Source organism: Lepus europaeus, chromosome 6, assembly GCF_033115175.1.
Source record: "Lepus europaeus isolate LE1 chromosome 6, mLepTim1.pri, whole genome shotgun sequence".
Lineage (NCBI taxonomy): Eukaryota > Metazoa > Chordata > Mammalia > Lagomorpha > Leporidae > Lepus > Lepus europaeus.
Genome location: NC_084832.1, coordinates 63,371,250 through 63,392,157, shown reverse-complemented (window position 1 = coordinate 63,392,157; position 20,908 = coordinate 63,371,250). Strand labels below are relative to the sequence as shown.

The 20,908-nt window shown below is 46.0% G+C and overlaps 1 protein-coding gene and 1 non-coding gene across 8 annotated transcripts in view; one reads left to right on the top strand and one right to left on the bottom strand.

Annotated features, from left to right (window-relative positions):
* The window catches only part of RCBTB1 (RCC1 and BTB domain containing protein 1), a 51,632-nt gene that overhangs the window by 2,837 nt on the left and 27,887 nt on the right, over positions 1-20,908 (top strand). For 2 of the 7 annotated variants that reach the window (XM_062194227.1, XM_062194232.1), the window contains exons 2-5: positions 17,238-17,290; positions 17,421-17,587; positions 17,971-18,121; positions 20,729-20,895. In XM_062194227.1, coding sequence (XP_062050211.1) covers positions 17,462-17,587; positions 17,971-18,121; positions 20,729-20,895 — 444 coding nt within the window. In that variant the 5' untranslated portion in view covers positions 17,238-17,290; positions 17,421-17,461. Of the gene's footprint in view, positions 1-1,330; positions 1,378-12,793; positions 12,814-17,237; positions 17,291-17,417; positions 17,588-17,970; positions 18,122-20,728; positions 20,896-20,908 lie in introns of those variants that run through there. The other 5 variants (XM_062194226.1, XM_062194228.1, XM_062194233.1 and 2 more) reach the window with 4 other exon arrangements.
* Positions 7,873-7,974, bottom strand: LOC133762672 (small nucleolar RNA U13). The gene has a single exon (XR_009866339.1). It is a non-coding gene; the product is annotated as a small nucleolar RNA U13 (small nucleolar RNA).

The window sequence follows — 20,908 nt, the reverse complement described above, 5'->3', positions numbered from 1 at the left end:
AAATGATTTCAAGAAGGGATAAACCTAATCCATGGAGAACTACATTTAGACCATTTTCAAAAAAATGATGTCTATCCTTCTCATCACCCTGGAAAAGAAGATTCAGAGACTTTTCTGAGGTTAGCATTCCACATGGTCAGCTCTTTGAAGGAATATTCATTTTGAAGTGTAAGAAAAAGTTCTTGTTTTGGAAGTAGCCAAGTGTTTGAATCCCGAAGTGCTGTTGTGCAGTGGAAACCTTCAGTAGTGTTTACGGCTGTGGTAGGTTGTTTCCGAAGGTGACTGCCAGCATTTCCTCCCTTTGGTATACTTGATTGCCAGCTCCTGCCGTCAAGAGGGCCAGTCTATTTCTGCTCCACTGGAATCTAGGCTGGCCTTGTGACTTGTTTGACCAGTAGAAGGTGATGGAGGTGATACTGTGCTAGTTCTGGGCGTAGTCCTTAAGAGGCGTGGTGGCGTTAGCCTTCACTCTTACGGAAGCCGATCAGATGGATGTATAGGAGGTGGTTGGACCAGACTGTGGAGAGCGAGAGAGACCACCTGGGTTGTCCCAGATATGAGTGGGGCTTGCTGTAGCCCTTGTGAGCTAGCCGTGCCTGCAACCTCATGAGTAAGCTCAGCTGGGAGGAATAAATGGCTGCTGTCTTTGGGGTGGTGTGTTATTCAGCAAGAGAGAACTAAAGCAACAACATAACCTCTTATCCCATAAAACCCTTGGTATACATCTGGACCACATAAGTTTGTCTTAAGATGTGAACCCTGAACACAAAATTATGCTGAATAAATGCAGTAGCATGCCTTAATATGCTGATAAACCTCTAAACGGGTTAAATCTTTACTTCATGTTACATAGGAATGTACTTACTGAATTACTTAAACCAAAGTCTGTGGCTGTGTGTCATACTATAAAAGATAGCTCGTTAAATCAAAAAATCATTTTGTTTTGTCTCCTTGGTTATTTGTAAGTGTGACACTGATTCTAAACACGCACTTTGTGCTATCAGAAACATTTTAAAGGAATTATGCATAGTGAGACAGATGTGCTGATGAGGTTCGCACCGTGGGTGTAGTCACACATCTTCATGTGAGATGTGCAGTGAACACCTGTGAGGGACATGAGAGGCTGTGTTTTCAGAGGAAAATTCTGGGAGGTCAACTGTTCCATCTCACTTTTTGTGAAAGCCTTAACTCTTTACAAAGAAATAGAGGTGACCTAGAAGATAATGTCTCCAAATACAAACCAAAACTGCAGTGTGACGCTGCCTCATTGCCACTAGGATGGCTGTAATACCTGGTGAGGATATGGAGACCCTGAACCCTTCTTCATGGCTGGTGAGCATGGAAGATGTGGACTGACTGAGCACAGAGAGAGCAGGAGTGAGTACCTTCATACATCCCCAGCCTTTAGACTCGTGTCATCCAATACGCATCCTTCCCTCTTGTGTGTTTTTTTTTTTTTTTTTAAATTTTTTTTGACAGGCAGAGTGATAGTGAGAGAGAGAGACAGAGAGAAAGGTCTTCCTTTTTGCCGCTGGTTCACCCTCCAATGGCCGCTGCGGCCGGCGCACTGCGCTGATCCGATGGCAGGAGCCAGGTGCTTCTGGTCTCCCATGCGGGTGCAGGGCCCAAGCACTTGGGCCATCCTCCACTGCACTCCCGGGCCATAGCAGAGAGCTGGCCTGGAAGAGGGGCGACCGGGATAGAATCCGGCGCCCCAACCGGGACTAGAACCCGGTGTGCTGGCGCCGCAAGGCAGAGGATTAGCCTGTTAAGCCACGGCGCTGGCCTCCTTCTTGTGTTCTAACAGAGGACTTTGCTCTTTCTGCAGCTCCTTGTGCATCTCTGCTTCCTGTCCTGTTCCATTCCCTGTTACTTTCTTAAGAGCCTCCTTTAGTTGTTACATCCTCCTCTCTAACTTGGATCTTTCTCCTGGCCCTTCCCATTAGCATTTAAAGGTGTTCAGGTCTCTAACATGTTTCAGATGAAAAGGCTACCAAAAAGTGCTCCTCAACTCCATCTTTTTCTACCATTACTGGCCTGGTTTTCTTCTTTCCTTCAGTGGAGTTTCTCCAACACGCAGTTTATATTTACTCTTTTTTTTTTTTTTTTTGACAGGCAGAGTGGACAGTGAGAGAGAGAGACAGAGAGAAAGGTCTTCCTTTGCCGTTGGTTCACCCTCCAATGGCCACCGCGGCTGGTGTGCTGCGGCCGGTGCGCTGCTGCCGGTGCACCGCGCTGATCCGAAGCCAGGAGCCAGGTGCTTCTCCTGGTCTCCGATGGGGTGCAGGGCCCAAGCACTTGGGCCATCTTCCACTGCACTCCAGGGCCATAGCAGAGAGCTGGCCTGGAAGAGGGGCAACCGGGACAGAATCCGGCACCCCGACCCAGGGACTAGAACCTGGTGTGCCGGTGCCGCAGGCGGAGGATTGGCCTGTTGAGCCACGGCGCCGGCCCTATATTTACTCTTTCCTCTTCCTCACCTTTCACACTCAGCAGCCTGCTGCAGTCTGACTTCTTCCATTGACGGCCTCACGGGGAGTCTGGCTAAGGTCACCGTAATTCTCCCTGTTGAACGCAGTGTGCATTGCTCAGCCCTACGCCGCACAGGCGGGCTTCCTCTTGCAGTGCCCACCTCCCGGGCTCTCCTGGTTGTCCTCCTCTCTGGATGTTCCTTCGCAGTCTCTTCAGAATCCTTGGACTTCTGCTTAAGATTCTTTGCTCTTCTTGGTCCATGAACTTTCCCCTCAGTGATCTTACACCACATTTCCAAATCTCCAGACAGATCTCTTTCATGAGCTTCAGAATTTCTGAGTCAGGCTGTTTGTGATATGCCACAGGTACCCGACTGAAAATGTCCAGGGTAAGGTGCCTCGTCCCCCTGCCGCACTGTGCCTTGTGTCATAGTGACTCTCACTCACTGAGCATCTCACACACTGGCTCTGCCCTTCCCTCAGCCAGTGTGCTCCTGCCATTCAGCCAGCCCCAGAGTCCTTCCTCCCGGGTCTCTGTCTTGTCCAGCACTCTCCCTCCCCGTGGTGCAGGCATCCACCATTTCTTTCCTGGGTTACTCCCTCTAGGCAGTTGTTCCTCACCCTCGTCTAGTCTTGCTTTCAGCCTGAGGAATCATTCACAGACCTACATCTGACCATGTCACTTCTTGCGTGAGACCCTTTGGGGATTTCACATTGCTCTTAGGATAAAGGCTGAGCTGCTGGCTGCAGCCACGCAGGCCTCCTTTGGTTCCTTCCCTGGACCGTTGCCTGAGATACAGCTCGCTTTGCTGGCAGCGCTGCTCGTTAGCAGAAGCACACTTCCCAGTGCCGCTGCTTTCACAGTATCTGACCCTCCCCATCGGAGCACTGGGCCGATCTCTCCCCTCCATCCCCGTAGATGTTGCAGGGGCGGCAGTGTTGGCTCTGTGTCCTGTTGACATAAGGACACCTGGGAACCATTCACTGAGTGAGTAGAGTGTGGTTCTGCCTGCTCACTGCTGGAGTTTGAGTTTGGCTTCATGTGCTCGCGGGGTGTAGTTGAAGCTTTCCAGACAGCCAGAGACTAGTAGATGAGATTACTTTCGGGACACCTGCCTAAGAAAGGTTCATGCAACTGTAAATAGGATTGAACTTGACCTCCATCCCATTCATGAGAAAAACAGAATGAAGTAGTAATGTGTTTGGTGTAACAAAGAGAAAGTAGAAAAATGTTGTATGTGAGTATATTTAGACTTTAATGTTTATTCTCATCTACTTGGAAGGCAGAGTGACAGGAGGGAGGGGAATAGATATTCTATCTGCTGGTTCATTCTTCAAATGCCCACAAGAATCACTCCTGGGGCAGGCTCAAACCAGAAGCCAGGAATTCTGTCCGGGTCTTCCACCTGCATTGCAGGGGCCCAAGCACTTGCGTCGTTATCTGCTCCCTCCCAGGATGCACTACGGGAGCTGGTTCAAAAGCAGTGTAACTGGGACTCTCCTGGCACACTGATATGGAATGATGGGTGTTCTGAGCAGTGACTTAACCCTCTGCACCACAACACCCATCTAGAAAAACATTCCTTTTTCTGGTTTCCTTTAGAAAATAAAAGTATAAAGTAACACATTCATAAGATGACACTTAACCACACTGAATTACTGTTTTTTTTTTTTTTTTTTTGCTACCCATACAGTTGCTGGTTAGGTTGTTTGCTTTTCCAACCTGAGTGCCTGGCTTTGGTCCAAATACTTTTTTTTTTAAAGATTTTATTTATTTATTTGACAGGTAGAGTTACAGACAGTGAGAAAGAGAGAGACAGAGACAAAGGTGTTCCTCCCGCTGGTTCACTCCCCAAATGGCCACAAAGGCCGGAGCTGCACTGATCTGAAGCCAGGAGCCAGGTGCTTCCTCCTGGTCTCATGCGGGTGCAGGGGCCCAAGCACCTGGGCCATCCTCCACTGCACTCCCGGGCCACAGCAGAGAGCTGGACTGGAAGAGGAGCAACCGGGACTAGAACCAGTGCCCCTATGGGATGCTGGTGCCGCGGGCGGAGGATTAACCTATTGAGCCATGGCGCCAGCCCCACAATTACTTCTTACATTGAGCTGATTCCCTTCATCCTAGAGTTGCCAGAAGCTTCTGTGCAGTGAAATGAAAGCAGCCCCCCTTGGATGATGGGGCCAAAGGAAACACTTCCCCAGGCTGTTACTGAAGCTGTGTTTCCAGTCACATACCTGATTGGTGATTGGGAGGGGACAGTCACAGGACCTTACAACTGTTTTGCTCAAAATGAATGAGGAATTTGAACAAACTGAGGCAAAGGGTAGTGACCATCAGTGATGGGGAATTCTGAAACGGCAGTCATGCTGTTATTTTAAATGGCAGGTTGAGGATTACTTCCAGTCACCTGTAGAGGTGGCTCCAGCCGCACCTCTGTGAAGGGTGACAAACTGATTTGGAGGTGCTGCGTTCTCAGGCTCCCTGGGAACGTGTCAAGGCTTCGGGACCTAGTTTCTCTTTCATCCTAATTCTGTGAGCTTGCAGAAGAGGGAAGTGGTGACTGCTGCTCTAGCAGCTGGGCCAGTAGCAGTGTCTCAGCACATCTCTGAGATGGGCCTCGCCTCCTATTTGCAGCCATTGAAATGGGTAAGTCATATTTTCGTTTTAAACTGTTTGAGGCTGCCTATCTTAGAGGTTTATCTGTACCTGAGAAATACATTTACTGTCTAAATCAGACGTATAGCATCTGCTATCTCAAAAGGAAGAATGGAAGAAACTGGCAAGAGTAACATTTGGCTGCTCTTTGAGAGAGTTTTTGAATCAATTTTGCTGTAGTATAGGTAGATGACATATTAGGATGTAGTGTTGAACACAAAAAAACTTATCCCTAAAACTCTTTTATTCTACAATTTTCTTATACATATTCTCACAATGGGGAAAAGATGGCCAAGTCCTTGAGTCTTTTGTGCTCCACTGGGAACTTTTCTTGGTAGAAAAGCGAGGAGGCTGTAAAGAGCACTTGTTCCCGCAGGGACTGGATCTTCCCTGCGGGAATGCGTACATTTTATTATCTGCTAGAACATCGAGAACCTTGTTTCTGAGGTCTCCTACAACAGTTTCCTGGCATATAGAATTTTTATGTAGTTGTCACAACTTTGCAAATTTTCCCCCCATGTAACACGTTAACAGCTGTCGCATGCCTGTAGACTTGATCGGATCTCATTGTTAGCTTAGTTACTCCAGTTGTATTTGTACTCTAGGCCTCCACTTGCTTGCTGGGAGAACTTCAGCTTCTCAGAGGCAACAGCCATGATTGTATTGCTTTGTGGTGTCCTCAGTGTTCTTGGTATCTGGAGCTATGTGGAAGGAGAATTAACGTATGCTATTATTGTGTCCATAATGTCATACGGCAGTGCTTTTCTATCAATAGCACACGGACTATAAATAAATTCCTATTGTAAGGCAGTTTGGCAACTTAAATCTGGTTTATGAAGATAGAGAAACCTCTGTTCAGTGTACACTGTTAAGCGCTTTGGTTAAGTGTTTTGTGTTTGAAAATCATTTTGCATGTTTGACGTTGTGTTTCGAGCAGTCAGAACCTGGCGATAGCCTTGTATACTGAAGAGTGCGTAGGCCGTTGTAAATGACTTGTTCAACATTCAGAGTCCTGGTTTCCTCAGTCGGCTTCCGTGTTAAAGAATAGTAGAAACTCCCTTCACGCTCCAAGAATGACAGCAGGAGAAAAGTCCGTGTCTGGGTACTATCGGTTCTAAGGGCTGTGTACTCTGTCCTGGCCTTTTTTCCTTAGCAGGCTTTTAGGACAGCAAAAGGCAAGTCCAGAGAAGTCCTGCTGGTGGCGTCAGTCTCCCTGTGCCAGATGCATTCTGATTAGAAAGGGTGTGTGTGTGTGTGTGTGATGAAGTCTGTGTGGAAGCTGTGTGCTTGTGGCTCAACCCTAAATTCCTAGTATTGTTTGATATCGAGACCCTTACTTAATGAAAAACAAAGTTTTCCTGTATCACTTTTCCGTATTTCATGTTTTTCAAATTCTGTAGACATATTCCAGTATATTTTTTTTGCTAGATCAGTAAAATAAAATCCTCTCCACCCTCCCTTAATACTGGGTTCCCAGGGGGAAAGTCAAGTAGATGTGCTCTTAGAGGAATCAAAAGATTGGTTGCTACCTTCCTCAGCCCTCCAGTTCTAAATGTAGATTTCTAAATTTGGAAGGTCTGCGTTTGTCCTGACTGAATTTGCTTTGTGATTATAAAAGAAAATAACCTTTTCTTCCCCATGCCAGAGCTCTCTAAGGGACGGTGCAAGTACCTGGGAAAGGCCATCCGCGGGAGTGGGGTGTTGATCTGCAGTGCTGGCTGACACAGAGGAAGTCTAGGAGGACGCAAGATAGGTTTTCTTTTTTTTAAAAAAAATATTTCTTAAAAATTTGTGTGACTGCTTCTATCTGCTGGATCACTGCTTGGATGCCTGTAATAGCGGGGTGGGCCACACCAAGGCCAGGAGCCAGGAGCTCAATCCAGGTCTCCCACCTGGGACGCAGGAACCCAGCTACTTCAGTCATCACCTGCTGCCTCCCAGGGTACATATTAGCAGGAAGCTGGGGTCAAGAACAGACCAGGACTCGAACTCCGGCTCTCCTGGTTGGGATGCTGGAGCCCCAACCAGGCTCTTTTTTTTTTTTTTTTTGACAGGCAGAGTTAGAGAGAGAGACAGAGACAGAGAGAAAAGTCTTCCTTCTGTTGTTTCACCCCCCAAATGGCTGCTATGGCCGGGGCGCTGTGCTGATCCGAAGGCAGGAGTCAGGTGTTTCTTCCTGGTCTCCCATGCGGGTGCAGGCCCAAGCACTTGGGCCATCCTCCACTGCACTCCCAGGCCACAGCAGAGAGCTGGACTGGAAGAGGAGCAACCAGGACAGAATCCGGCGCCCCAACTGGGACTAGAATCTGGGGTGCCAGCGCCGCAGGCGGAGGATTAGCCAAGTGAGCCGTGGCGCCGGCCCCAACCAGACTCTTGATTGCTGAGCCAAATGCCTGCTCCTGGGTATGTTTTGAAGTGCCAGAGAAAATGCAGAGATCCAAGTGAGTTGGAGATGTTAAGCTCTTTTCCTACTTCTGCTTGTGTTTTTCCTTTCTGTTCTGTCCTTGCTTTATCTCCGCACAGTAAAGGAAGAACCTGGGACTCCAACTGGCACCCATATGGGATGTCAGCACTGAGGGCAGAGGCTTAACCTTCACCACAGTGCTGGCCCCATCAGATTACCTGTTAATAATATACAGTAATTCGGGCTAGACGTATCATTGCCACTTAAGAGAGTGCTGTGTATGTTTCCTAGATAGAATAATAGATAAACAAAGTTGCAACAAATGTGTTTTTTTTTCCTCATGTCAGATGGGTAAATGTGCTGGTGTCATAATAAGGCATGAAGGAGGCACATCTCACACAAAGGTGTGAAAACCCAGTCACACTTATGAACCATGAAAAGATGAAAAATTACTCTTGAATAGTTACTTCCGATGCACTTCATTAATATAACTGACGAGCTAGTTGCAGCTTGTCATTTTGCTGACTACCAATCAAGTGTGGCAGAGAGCTGTTGTCTCAGCAGTTGTTCGGTCGAATGAATTGCTGTGTGTGCTGAAAAGTTCCAAGGAGGCCATGCTGGCATTTCTCTTAGAAATGCTCCATTCAGAATTTCTTTAATCTGGACTTGTGATCCCAAGACAGAGTTCATGAATTATGATTGTATTTTTCCAAAAGTTTTTATTTTTTAAGAATCAAAACTATCTTACATTTAATTTTAAAATGTTTGAGTTTATTTTATTTATTTATTTTTTTTGACAGGCAGAGTTAGACAGTGAGAGAGACAGAGTCAGAGAGAAAGGTCTTCCTTCCATTGGTTCACCCCTCAAATGGCTGCTACGGCCGGCACACTGCGCCGATCCGAAGCCAGGAGCCAGGTGCTTCCACCTGGTCTCCTATGCGGGTGCAGGGCCCAAGCACTTGGGCCATCCTCCACTGCCTTCCCGGGCCACAGCAGAGAGCTGGACTGGAAGAGGAGCAACTGGGACAGAACCGGTGCTCCAAATGGGACTAGAACCCGGGGTGCCGGCGCTGCAGGTGGAGGATTAGCCAAGTGAGCCGTGGCGCCGGCCAGTGTTTGAGTTCATTAATGGAGATGGGATGTAAGCCTATGGCATCATTATCTGATTTGTTTTTTAAATATATATTTCATTTATTTGAAAGGCAGAATTGCAGAGAGGCAGAGAGAAAGAGAGAAGTCTTCCATCCACTGGTTCACTCCCCAAATGGCCACAATATTTGGAACTGGGAGCTTCTTCTGGGTCTTCCACGTGGGTGCAGGGGCCCAAGGACTTGAGTCATCCTTACTGCTTTCCCAGGCCGTAGCAGAGAGCTGGATCAGAAGTGGAGCAGCAGGGTTTTGAACCAACATCCATCCATATGGGATGCTGGCACTGTGGGCGGTGGCTTTACCTGATATGCCACAGTGCTGGCCCCTATCTGATGTTTTTAAAATTTGTGATAAAATATATGTAACAGAATTAACCATTTTAACCACTTTTGAATCCATAGTTGAGTGACTTAAATTCATTCATATTGTTGTGCAGCCATCACCACTGTCTAAAGACTTTCTCATCATCCCAAATTGAAACTCTGCCCCTGTTAAATTGTAATCTTCCATCCCCACCTCCCCCAGTGCCTGGCAACCAGCATTCTACTTTCTTTCTGAATTTGACTCTAGTAGGTTTCCTATCTAAATAGAATCATTCAGTGTTTGTCCTTTTGTATCTAACTTATTTCACATTAACATATGTTTAAAGTTCATCTCTGTTTTAGTACTTAACAGAATTTCCTTCCTAAGGCTGACTATTCTGTTTTGGCCACGTTTTGTTTATCCACTCGTTTGTTGATGGACATTTGAGTTGTTCCCATATTTTGGCTGTTGTGAATCATGCTGCTGTGACCACTGGCATACGTCAGTCTATTTGTTCTATTTTTCTTCTTTTCTTTCTTTCTTTTTTTGAATGTTGGTAGGATATGTATAGTCTATAGTAGTAGAATTGGTATACTGTGTGGTAATTTCGTTCAGTTTTTTGAGGAAACGCCATACTGTTCTCCACAGAGGCTAAGCCATGTTACATTCCTACCTTCTAGATTTAATTTTGTATTAATTCATTTTATAGGTTTTATCTGAAACATCCTGCCACTTCAGGTTGTGAATCTAAGTATACATCTTTTTGTTTGTTTGTTTTTGTTTTTGTTTTTTGACAGGCAGAGTCAGACAGAGAGGGAGAGAGAGAGAAAGGTCTTCCTTTTTCTGTTGGTTCACCCCCCTCATGTGGCTGCTATGGCGGGTGCGTTGCGGCCGGCGCGCTGCGCTGATCCGAAGCCAGGAGTCAGGTGCTTCTCCTGGTCTCCTATGCGGGTGCAGGGCCCAAGCACTTGGGCCATCCTCCACTGCCTTCCCGGGCCATAGCAGAGAGCTGGCCTGGAAGAGGAGCAACTGGGACAGAATCTGGCGCCCCAATCGGGACTAGAACCCGGGGTACCGGTGCCACAGGTGGAGGATTAGCCTAGTGAGCCACGGCGCTGGCCCTAAGTATACATCTTAAAACTTTTAACAGCTTTAGGGATAAAATCTTATTCAAAAAATTAAGCATTCATTTTGTTTCATTTAAAATATTCATTTATTTGTTCACATTGGCCCAGAAACACAATCCAAGTCTTCACTGTGGTTGGCAGGGACCCAAGAACTTGAGTCATAACTGCTGCCTCTGGGATCTGCATTAGCATGAGCTGGAGGTAGACAGTGAACTCTGATCCTCCGACATTAGGCCTGCTGCTTGCCCCACATCCTGGGTTTTTTAATACCTCCAGGAAACCTCTCAGAGAACCTTACTGGCATTCCGAAGATACCTGTTGTTGTCATCAGCCCAGGTTGAGTGTAGTTCAATGGAGACATAGTTTGTGCTTTAGCATTCTGTAGCCCAAGGTGCGCCTTGTGCTGCTGTGAGCTCTGAGGACAGAGATCACATCAAAACCCTGTCTCCCACTGGTTGTTGGAAGAGTGAAGGAACAGATGTTTATGAGATTTAACCAGGCAAATCCAGGTAGAGACATTGTGGGGGAATTTTTGAACAGGTTCTGGTATTCATTTTGTGAGATGAGGTAAAGTCAGAAGGAGGTAATGCTGGAGAAGTTGAGCAATGGAGGGCCAGGATGAAAGGCCCTTCTGTGTGAAGAAAGGAAAGAGTGGGAGTGAATTCTAACCATGCCAGTTACTGAATTGTGACTTTGGCCAGTAGTCACCTGAGAGCCATAGTCCTCTCTGCTAAGAATGGATTATCCTTTCCTCCTCGCAAGATTATCATGAAGATTGAATGAAATAATGTATGTGAAGCTGCTTAACAGTGTCTCCAACAAGGCAGATTCTGGTTTGTTTGTTTTTCATTTTTATTTGAAAGGCAGAGACAGAAAGACAAAGGTCTTTCATCTGCTGGTTCATCCCCCGAGTGCTCAAAACAACTAGGGCTGGGCCAGTCCAAGTCCAGGAGCCGAAACTCAATCTGGGTCTCACATGGGGCACGGGAACCCAGCCTTTCTGCCATACCAAGACTACTGGGTGTAGATACATGCACACTTTTTAATATTGACTCGTAAATTACAAGTCTTCGGAGAATTACCTTGTAAAACAAGCTTCAAGCAACTTGGCGCTGAGTAAGCTCCATTCATTATAATCATCATGATGAAAGTTCACTTGCTGTTGCAGTATGTTAGCAAACCCTCAGGGCAAAGTTTCTGTCTCTGATTCAAGCTTTCAGGGTAATTGTACTGCTGTCAGGAAGTTACATGGTTTTGAATGGTAATATCCTTGTGTGTAATAATTTTTTATATTGTAATTTTTAAAGATTTATTTATTAGGAAGGTAGAGTGATAGAGGAAGGAATGGGGAAGGAGGGAGGTGGGGGGAGGGAGGGAGGGAGGGAGAGAGAGAGAGAGAGAGAAAGAGAGAGAGATCTTTTATCTGCTGCTTCACTCCCCAATTGGCCACAATGGCTAGGGCTGGTCTGCGCCGAAGCCTGGAGCTCCATCTGGGTCTCCCACATGGGTGCGGTGGCCCAAATAGTTGGGCCATCTTCTGCTGTCTTCCTAGATGCCTTAGCAGGGAGCTGGGTTGGAAGTGGAGCGGCCAGGACTTGAGCTGGCACTGCAGTATGGGATGCAGGCATTGTAGGTGGCAACTAACTTACTGCGTCATGCCATCTCCTGTATTATAATTTTAAAGGTGGTAAATCTTATATTTTTGGCTAATACTTGTAAAATTTTGAAGGCCAAGTTAGTTCATAATCCGGGGAAATGCACTTCTGAATTTTAATTTATCTACCTGTTTATGGGTGTTTGCATTGCTTACCTTCATGTGGCTCCTTTCCCCATCTGTTGTCTAAGAGACATAAGGCAGGGTATTTGAGAGGTATTATTATTTGCTGTTTTTTTTTTTAAACTTTTGAAACCATTTAAGATAATCTTACTATACAAGGAGTACTTATAAATCAAGAACAAGAATTATGATACAGTAGAGAAAACAGGCATTTTTTTGAAAAGGTTGACTTATCCTGGGTACTTCAAAAAGATCATGGAAAACTAAATAAAAAATGTCTATTGTTGGCTGGCGCCGCGGCTCACTAGGCTAATCCTCTGCCTTGCGGCCCCGGCACACCGGGTTCTAGTCCCGGTCAGGGCGCCCGATTCTGTCCCGGTTGCCCCTCTTCCAGGCCAGCTCTCTGCTGTGGCCAGGGAGTGCAGTGGAGGATGGCCCAAGTGCTTGGGCCCTGCACCCCATGGGAGACCAGGAGAAGCACCTGGCTCCTGCCATCGGATCAGCGTGGTGCGCCGGCCGCAGCACGCCCACCGCGGCGGCCATTGGAGGGTGAACCAACGGCAAAAGGAAGACCTTTCTCTCTGTCTCTCTCTCTCACTGTCCACTCTGCCTGTCAAAAAAAAAAAAAATGTCTATTGTGGTACAAGAATTTTTGAAATCATACAAAGGATCTAAAGTTTATGGGAAATGCATTTTAGGGAAAAACTACATGAATTTCAAAATTCCATTTTCCCTTAACTTTTTGAAATGCCATTGTATGAGTTAAGGTCTCTCTCTCTCTTTATTTATTTATTTGAAAAGCAAAGTTGCAGAGAAGCAGAAAGTAAGAGATCTTTCATCTGCTGGTTCACTTTCCAAATGCCTGCAACTACTGGAGTTAGGCTGCTCTGAAGCCAGGAGCCAGGAGCTTCTTCTGGGTCTCCCAGGTGGGTGCAGGGGCCCAAGGACATAGACCATCTTCCACTGCTTTCCCAGGCACATTAGCAGAGAGGTGGATTGGAAGTGGAGCAGCTGGAACTTGAACTGACACCCATATGAGATGCTGGCACTTCAGGTGCCGCTATGCCACAGTGCCAGCCCCAAGTTAATGTCTCTCTTAAGCATATGAGACCAAGTGGTAAAAAGTGCAGACTTGGTCTCCAGCTGCCTGGATTCACATCCTGACTGTGCCACTTAGGAGTCTAAGCAAATGCTTACAATCTCTTTCCCTCCATTTCCTTATGCTGAAGTGAGTTGAAATGAGTTGCTAAGTACACATATACTTAGGACAGTGTTTGACACATTGTGCTGTGAGTTTTTGCATTACCTTTTTTTTTTTTTAAAGATTTATTTTATTTATTTGAAAGATTTACAGAGAGAGGTAGAGCCAAAGAGAGAGAGATCTTCCATTCTGCTGGTTCATTCCCCAAAAGACCACAATGGCCAGAGCTTAGCTGATCTGGAGCCAGGAGCTTCTTCCAGGTCTCCCTTGTAGGTGCAGGGACCCAACGACTTGGGCCATCCTCTGCTGCTTTCCCAGGCCATAGCAGAGTGCTGGATCGGAAGCAGTACAGCCAGAACTTGAACCGGTGCCCATATGGGATGCAGGTGCTGCAGGCTGGGGTGTTAACCTGCTGTGCCACAGTGCTGGCCCTGTGATTACTTTTTAAAATGATACCTAGCTTCACTCATCATAAGAAAAATGCTATTTTGAATGGAACTGAGAGAGCATGGTAATTCACTGTGTGTTAAGAATGTGGACAAGCAGATGTTTTCTTATACTGATGGCAGTTTTATGTACTCATACTACCTTATTGGAGGACAGTTTGAAATCGGTGTCAAAGGTAAAATAGCTATTAGATTTTGACTTAGCATTTGTATGTTTGGAATGTATCTTAACAATTTATGCATAGAATCAGATTTATATATACCATAATATATGCAAACAATAATTGGATCATTGTCCCAGCAAAAGCCTAGAAATGACTTAAATGTCTCTCAGCAGGAAATAGTTGTTAAATTGCTGGCATGGAATACCATTGTACCATTGAAGACAAGTGAAGTAGGCCCACATGTGCTCATGTAGAATTATGTGTATTGTTAAATATGAGAATAAAGCTTCTGTTCATGTGCAAAGATTTTTTTATTTGAAAGGCAGAGTGACAGAGAAAGAGATCTTCCATCTTCTGGTTCACTCTACCCCAGACGGCTGCAACAGTTGGAGCTGGGCCAGGCCAGAGCCAGGAGCCTAGAACTCAATCTGGGTCTCCATCTGGGTGGCAGGAACCATACTTGGGCCATCATCTGCTGACTTCTAGGATGACCGTTAATTAGCAGGAACTGGATCAGATGCAGAGGAGCTGGGACCTAAACACATACTACTTACTATATGGGATGCTTGAGACCCAAGTAAGGGCTTAACTTACTGATTCACAATGTCCGTCCACGTGTTTTTGCTTTTGTTTGTGTTTGTTTGTTTTTAAAGATTTATTTTGTTTTGAAAGGCAGAGTTAGAGAGTTCGAGATCTTCCATCTGCTGGTTCATTCCCCAAATGGCCGCAATGGCCAGGGCTGGGCCAGGGCAAAGCCAAGATCCCAAAGCTTCCTCAGGTCTTCCATATGGATGCCAGGGCCCAAGTATTTCCACTGCTTTCCTAGACACATCAGCTGGGACACGAACTGAACTGGCGTACATGTGGGATGCCTATACTGCAAGTGGTGGCGCAACCCGCATTTTTGTTTTTTAAAGATGCCTTTGGGGAAGAGGGGACATCAGAGAGGGATGAGGGCAAGACTTACTTTCCTATCCTCTTTTTTTCTTGTAAGTTTATTTTATTTGAAAGGAAAAAAAAAAAGTTAGATGTTCCATCCGTTGATTTACTCCCCAAAAAGCCACAACGGCCAGGGCTGGGCCAGTCTGAAGCCAGGAGCTGGGTAAGTCCAACTGGGTCTCCCACCTGGGTGGCAGGAGCCCAAGTGCTTGGGTCAACCTCTGCTGCTTTCCCAGGTGCGTTATCAAGGAGTTGGATCATAAGTGGAGCATCTGGGACTCCAACTGGTGCTTGTATGGGATGCTGGTCGCAGGTGGTGGCTTAACCCGCTGGACCACATCACCGGCCCCTCTAATACACTTTTGTACTGCTTGAAACTTTTTTTCTTAATACTATGTTGATGTATTATTTTTTACTTTCCCCCTAGCATTTTACCTGTCCCACAACAACACACACTTGCATACACAAGTCAGAGAATTCAATTGTTCAAGGAGTCTGGCTATGCAGTGACAGGGAATAGCCTAATTTGACACTGTCTAATCCCTTATTTAATATGTGCTAAGACTCTTGGAGATAGCAGGCACCTGATCTTGCCATTCCAAGTTGGTACTGAAAGGAGAAAATCTCTGGATGTTGGGAACTGAGGCCTTGGTCACACACAAGTCCTGATATGCTCTGTGAGATTTGTTGGAGGTGCTAGAACCAGATGAACTTGGTGTTGAGCCCCCTTCTCTTGACTCTCTTCGGAGGTCTCAGGGTTCAAGATGTCTGGTCCTCATTAGGAAGTCGTAGTTGTGTTTGTCACCTGTTTTCATGTTATTTCACTTTCCAGAGATGAGAACTAGAATAGAGATTCACTTAGCATGATAGGATTTTGTGCTTGTGTGGCCCCTGGACTTTCTAAAAGTATTTTTTTTTAAAGATTTATTTATTTATTTGAAAAGTAGAGTTACAGAGAGAGAGGGAGAGACAGTGAAAGAGATCTTCCATCTACTGGCCTACTCTGCAAATAGCCACAATGGCCAGGGTTGGACCAGGCCAATGCCAAGGGCTTCATCTGGGTCTCCCACATAAGTGCAGGGGCCCAAGCAGTTGGGCCATCTTCTGCTGCTTTCCCAAGTGCATTGGTAGGGAACTAGATCGGAAGTGGAACAGCCAGACAAACTGGCACCCATATGGGATGCTGGTGTCCCTAGTGGCAGCTCAACCTGCTGTGCCATAATGCAGGCCCTAGAAATGCTTTTTTTTTTTTTTTGACAAGCAGAATTAGAGAGAGAGAGAGACAGAGACAGAGAGAAAGGTCTTCCTTCCGTTGGTTCACCCCCCCCAAATGGCCGCCTTGGCCAGTGTGCTGCGCCGATCCGAAGCCAGGAGCCAGGTGCTTCCTCCTGGTCTCCCATGCAGGTGTAGGGCCCAAGCACTTGGGCCATCCTCCACTGCCTTCCCGGGCCACAGCAGAGAGCTGGACTGGAAGAGGAGCAGCTGGGACAGAATCCGGCGCCCCAACTGGGACTAGCACCCGGGGTGCCAGTGCCGCAGGGGGAGGATTAGCCAAGTGAGTGGCGGCGCCGGCCTAGAAATACTTATTAACCTTGGAAAAATTGGAGCTGTGGCCAGGATCCTTTGCATAAAGATCTGTAAATAGATGAAGGTTCAGAGTTTTATTTGTTTTATTTTTAAGATTTATTTATCTATTTGAAAGGTGGAGTTACAGAAAGGCAGAAAGAGAGAAAGAGATATCTTCCATCCTCTGGTTCACTCCCCAAATGGCTGCATTGGCAAGAGCTGGGCCGATCCAAAGGAAGCCAGGAGCTTCTTCTGGATCTCCCATGTGGGTATGGGAACACAAGCACTTGGGCCATTTTTTGCTGCTTTCCTAGGCTGTTGGCAGGGAGCTGGATCAGAAGTGGAGCAGGCAGGACTCAAACTGGCGACCCTGTGAGATGCCAGCACTGCAGGTGGCAGCTTCATTTGCTAACCCACAGCACTGGCCCTAGTTCATAGTTTTATGGAAATGTGGACATGTCTCTACTTCTTGTGAGATGCCATTTAAGTTACTGATGGCTTGTATGCAGGCCGTTACAGTAAGATTAAGGTAAATTGCCGTATCTGTGTTCATGTGATAGCTTTTCAGAATATATATAGAAAATGTGGTCATAGAAACTAGAAGTAGATTATACTTCATTTTATGGTTTTGTCCTGTAGCTCTTAGGTGAGTCTTAGAATTTTGCACACCCTACTCACTGGAGCACTATCTTGTGCTGACCATTAGACAGGTGGCTCTGTGTGGCAGGGATTTTCCACAAGAACATGTCCTGGGGGTAGTGGTGAAGGGTATGGGTTCTGATATTAATAACATAAACGCACATGTTCCTACCTGGGCATTAGCTGTCCTAAACAAACCAGTGTTGTCACTTTACCTTTATCTAGATACCTGGGAAGAAACACCCCTGGATAGAGGCCCTGGTTCTGTCCAGGTAGCAGGTCTTCTCTCTTCTCTGCTGTTTGGTTGTATGTGAGCATGTATGGAGCAGATCAGCACCGATTGCTAAGAGGGCAAGATGGAAAACTGGTTCTAGCAGTTTGTTCTCTCGTTCCAGGCAAAGGCCCAGGTTTGAAAGCAGAAAGAGGATTGGACACATTGCTGGGGAAGGTGAGTGGTCCATGTAGCCAAAGGTAGTTTGTTTATTCTAGGATTAGCTTTTGTTAGTTTTTATTAGCAGGTTTCTCTGTAAGTTTAGTGGCTATTTCATTTCTTCTTGGTGTCCTCTTTGTTGTAGCAGAGATGTTGGCTGATTTGTAGGACTTGCCTGAAGCCAGAGTCATGGTGGATGTAGGAAAGTGGCCAATCTTCACTCTGCTCTCCCCTCAAGAAATTGCATCGATTCGGAAAGCGTGCGTCTTTGGCACCTCAGCCAATGAAGCCTTGTACGTTACTGACAATGATGAGGTGAGACTCTGAAAACTCAGGCTGTGGTGTTAGGCGTTGTTTTGGGACTGGGCTTCCAAGTGTACAGTTAGAAGACTGAGAAAAGGTGGGGGGGGGGTATGATGAAAACCTGATGGGTAGGAAAGTTAGGCCTTCGGTGCTTCTCTCTGCTTCCAGTCTCTTGTTTCAGACCTCTTAGCCCATACTGCTCCCTGAGTTTCATTGTATAGACAGAGGTCCTAAATCTTAACTTATGTCTGCAGAGGTTGCATTTTCCTTGCCAGCTTTATCAGCCTCGTTACCTACTGAGCTATCAAATTGAACTTGAGTGTATCTTTCAAAGCAGAGAAGGGAGCTTTTAACAGTTTTAGGCCAAATGACTCAGATGAAACTCTGTTTCCCAGGTCTTTGTATTTGGACTGAACTATAGTAACTGTCTGGGAACTGGAGACAACCAGAGTACACTCGTACCCAAGAAGCTTGAAGCTTTGTGTGGAAAGAAGATTAAAAGCCTCAGTTACGGGAGTGGGCCACATGTTCTTCTCAGCACCGAAGGTAAACAGATCTCGCTTTCCAGTTTGTGGGAAATGGAGCAGTTAATTCCAGGCTCAAAGGGGCAGCAGTAAAGCTGTATCAAATAAATAATTTCAGATTGTTTCTTAACTTCTGAGGGCGGTACTCAAAGCAAGTAAAGCTAAACACATCGGGTGACTCTGGAGCAGTCACAGGACGTCTTGCAAAGCTGGCAAACTGCTGAGGTTTTAAACTTTTGTAAAGTTGTGGAAGATTCGATATGCCACACAAGGTCATTTCCAGTGGATTTGTGGTTGCAAGGCAACTTTTGCGGTTTCCTTGGTACTTTTGTGTGAACACAGATAATACTGGTTTTCCTTTCTTTGTGTGCTTCCTGAATCTTGAATTGAGAAAACATGCATTCATGTTGGTGCCATTTTGGGAGAATGGGGAATGTGGGAGGATAGATTCTTGTCTTTCTCTGCCTTCCCGACATCTCTGCCAAAGGAGAGTAGACATTTTTTCTTTAGTAATTTATCTACACTCTGGGTACCCAGCATTCTCTGAGAGTTTGCTCTATATTTCCTCAACTGCTCATTTAATAATTCAGGCTCATGAGCTCTGCTTTCACAGAGCTTTTTGTTGGGTATTGTCTAGGGTTACCTTTAGGAGACATTTGCATCTTTGCCTTTCTGTGTCTAGACTCGGGTCCTGGTCTTTGATGCTACTGTAAACCTTAGTATCTAGCTTTTTAATTGCCCATAACTTGTGTCTGAATCTACTCCAGGTTCTCCACGTTTCTGTCAAACTGTGAGAGCCAGAGCTGCGGATGGTCCTCTGGTAGCAGTCTGACTGGCACTGAGCATAATGAGATGGTGATCTCACTTGTGCTGGTGTGGTCATGCTTTTTGGCGACATGCTGGCTTTTTCATGCTGCTACTGCATCGCTGACTGGTTCAGTGTCCACTGGGAACTAAGGATTCAGGGTTTTCCTCCCATAGCAATTTTAACTAGTCCTTGACTTTTGACCATAAAATACAGAGGCAGGTGTGTGTGTGTGTGTGTATGTGTATGTATGAGACAGAATACTAAAACATATCCATGTAAATTCCTGGTTTTCCTCAAGGTGGTGACCTTCTTTTAGAATTATTTTCAGAGTCCAGATCATTCACTTCTAAATATCTTAAGTGTTAAGATAAATGGTGCTTTTTTTGGGGTAGGAATATTTTTCTTTGTGTTTTAATCAATTTTGACTTTAGTACATTCTACATTTTATGCAATATACATTAAACATGCTATACATTACATGTGCATAATGCATATATTCATCTGTACCGTATATGGGGGTACTTAAAAAAGTTTGTGGGGGTAGGTGTTGTGGTGCAGCAGGTTAAGCTGCTGCTTGGGACACCTCTATCCCATACTGGTTGGAGTCCTAGCTTCTCATCAAGCTTTTTTTTTTTTTTTTTTTTTTTTTAAGATTTATTTTATTTACCTATTTGAAAGGTAGAGTTACAGAGAGGCAGAGAGAGAGAGAGAGGTCTTCCATCTGCTGGTTCACTCCCCAGAAGGCTGCAGTGGCCGCAGCTAAGCTGATCTGGAGCTAGGAGCTCCCTTGTGGGTGCAGTGGCGCAAGGACTTGGGCCATCTTCTGCTTTCTCGGGCCATCTTCTGCTTTCTCAGGCCATAGCAGAGTGGTAGATAGGGAGAGGAGCAGCCAGGACTTGAACTGGAGCCCATATGGGATGCTGGCGCTACAGGCTGTAGCTCCCTGCTGGCCACAGCACTGGCCCCCAAAAGCTAGTTATTAGCAAAAAGAGTCAGCGGCACTTCTGGGTTCATGAGGTTCTGGGAAAGTTGTGAGCCCAGTGGGAGCATGGAAGCTCTATGTTCCTTCCCCATCCCTTCCTGCATTGCCTGCATCCATTTGACTGTTCCTGAGTTGTATACTTTATTGTGAACTGCCTGTATTTTCCAAAGATAGCCACAGCAGCAGGAGTGAAGCTGCCCCTCAGTGATGCCAGGCCCTGGCCATTAAATCATTCCCAGCTTTTGATTCTTCCAGAGACCACGTATATCATAAAGCAAAGATAAGCGTCTTTGTACCCTGTCCAAAATCCTGTTGCAGAATAAGGAAACATATTAAAAGTGGTTGGTCTATGAGGGGAAAAAAAAGTCAGCCAGGTTCTAGGCCGCTAAAACAGTCTGCTCAGCAGAAGCTCTGACTTTTGTTTTCCTTGCAAACACTATGCTTCTTTGTTCTGTACTTTATGAGCAAGTGGCACACTCACATTCATACCTACACCCGCACCAAGGGTTCCCTAGATGTGGTATTTGGTAAAGGGATGGTACATGTCGGTGTTGGAGCTGTCCTGTGTTTTCTGCCTGTTTGTGAACTGTGGACTTCTGAACACACAGCTGATCTTCATTCTACATTAGTCCTAATTGCTTTCACTTAAGACTTTTGCCTCTGTCTGTGCTTTATTCTCTCTCTCTGCCCTGCCCCCGTCAGTGGTCTGTTTATGAAGAGGAAGGGACATTGTGAGAGAAGTAAGGGTTGGATAGTGAGTTATACAAAGTCTGGGGAAGAAGGTACAGGCATGAGCACTTTTTCTTGAAGCCGGTTCCTTGTGTGCTTTGTGTGTCTAGATGGAGTGGTTTATGCCTGGGGCCACAATGGATACAGCCAGCTTGGGAATGGGACCACCAACCAAGGCATTGCGCCCATCCAAGTCTGCACCAACCTCTTGATCAAGCAAGTGGTTGAAGTAGCCTGTGGCTCACATCATTCAATGGTTCTGGCAGCTGATGGAGAGGTGAGTGTAATGT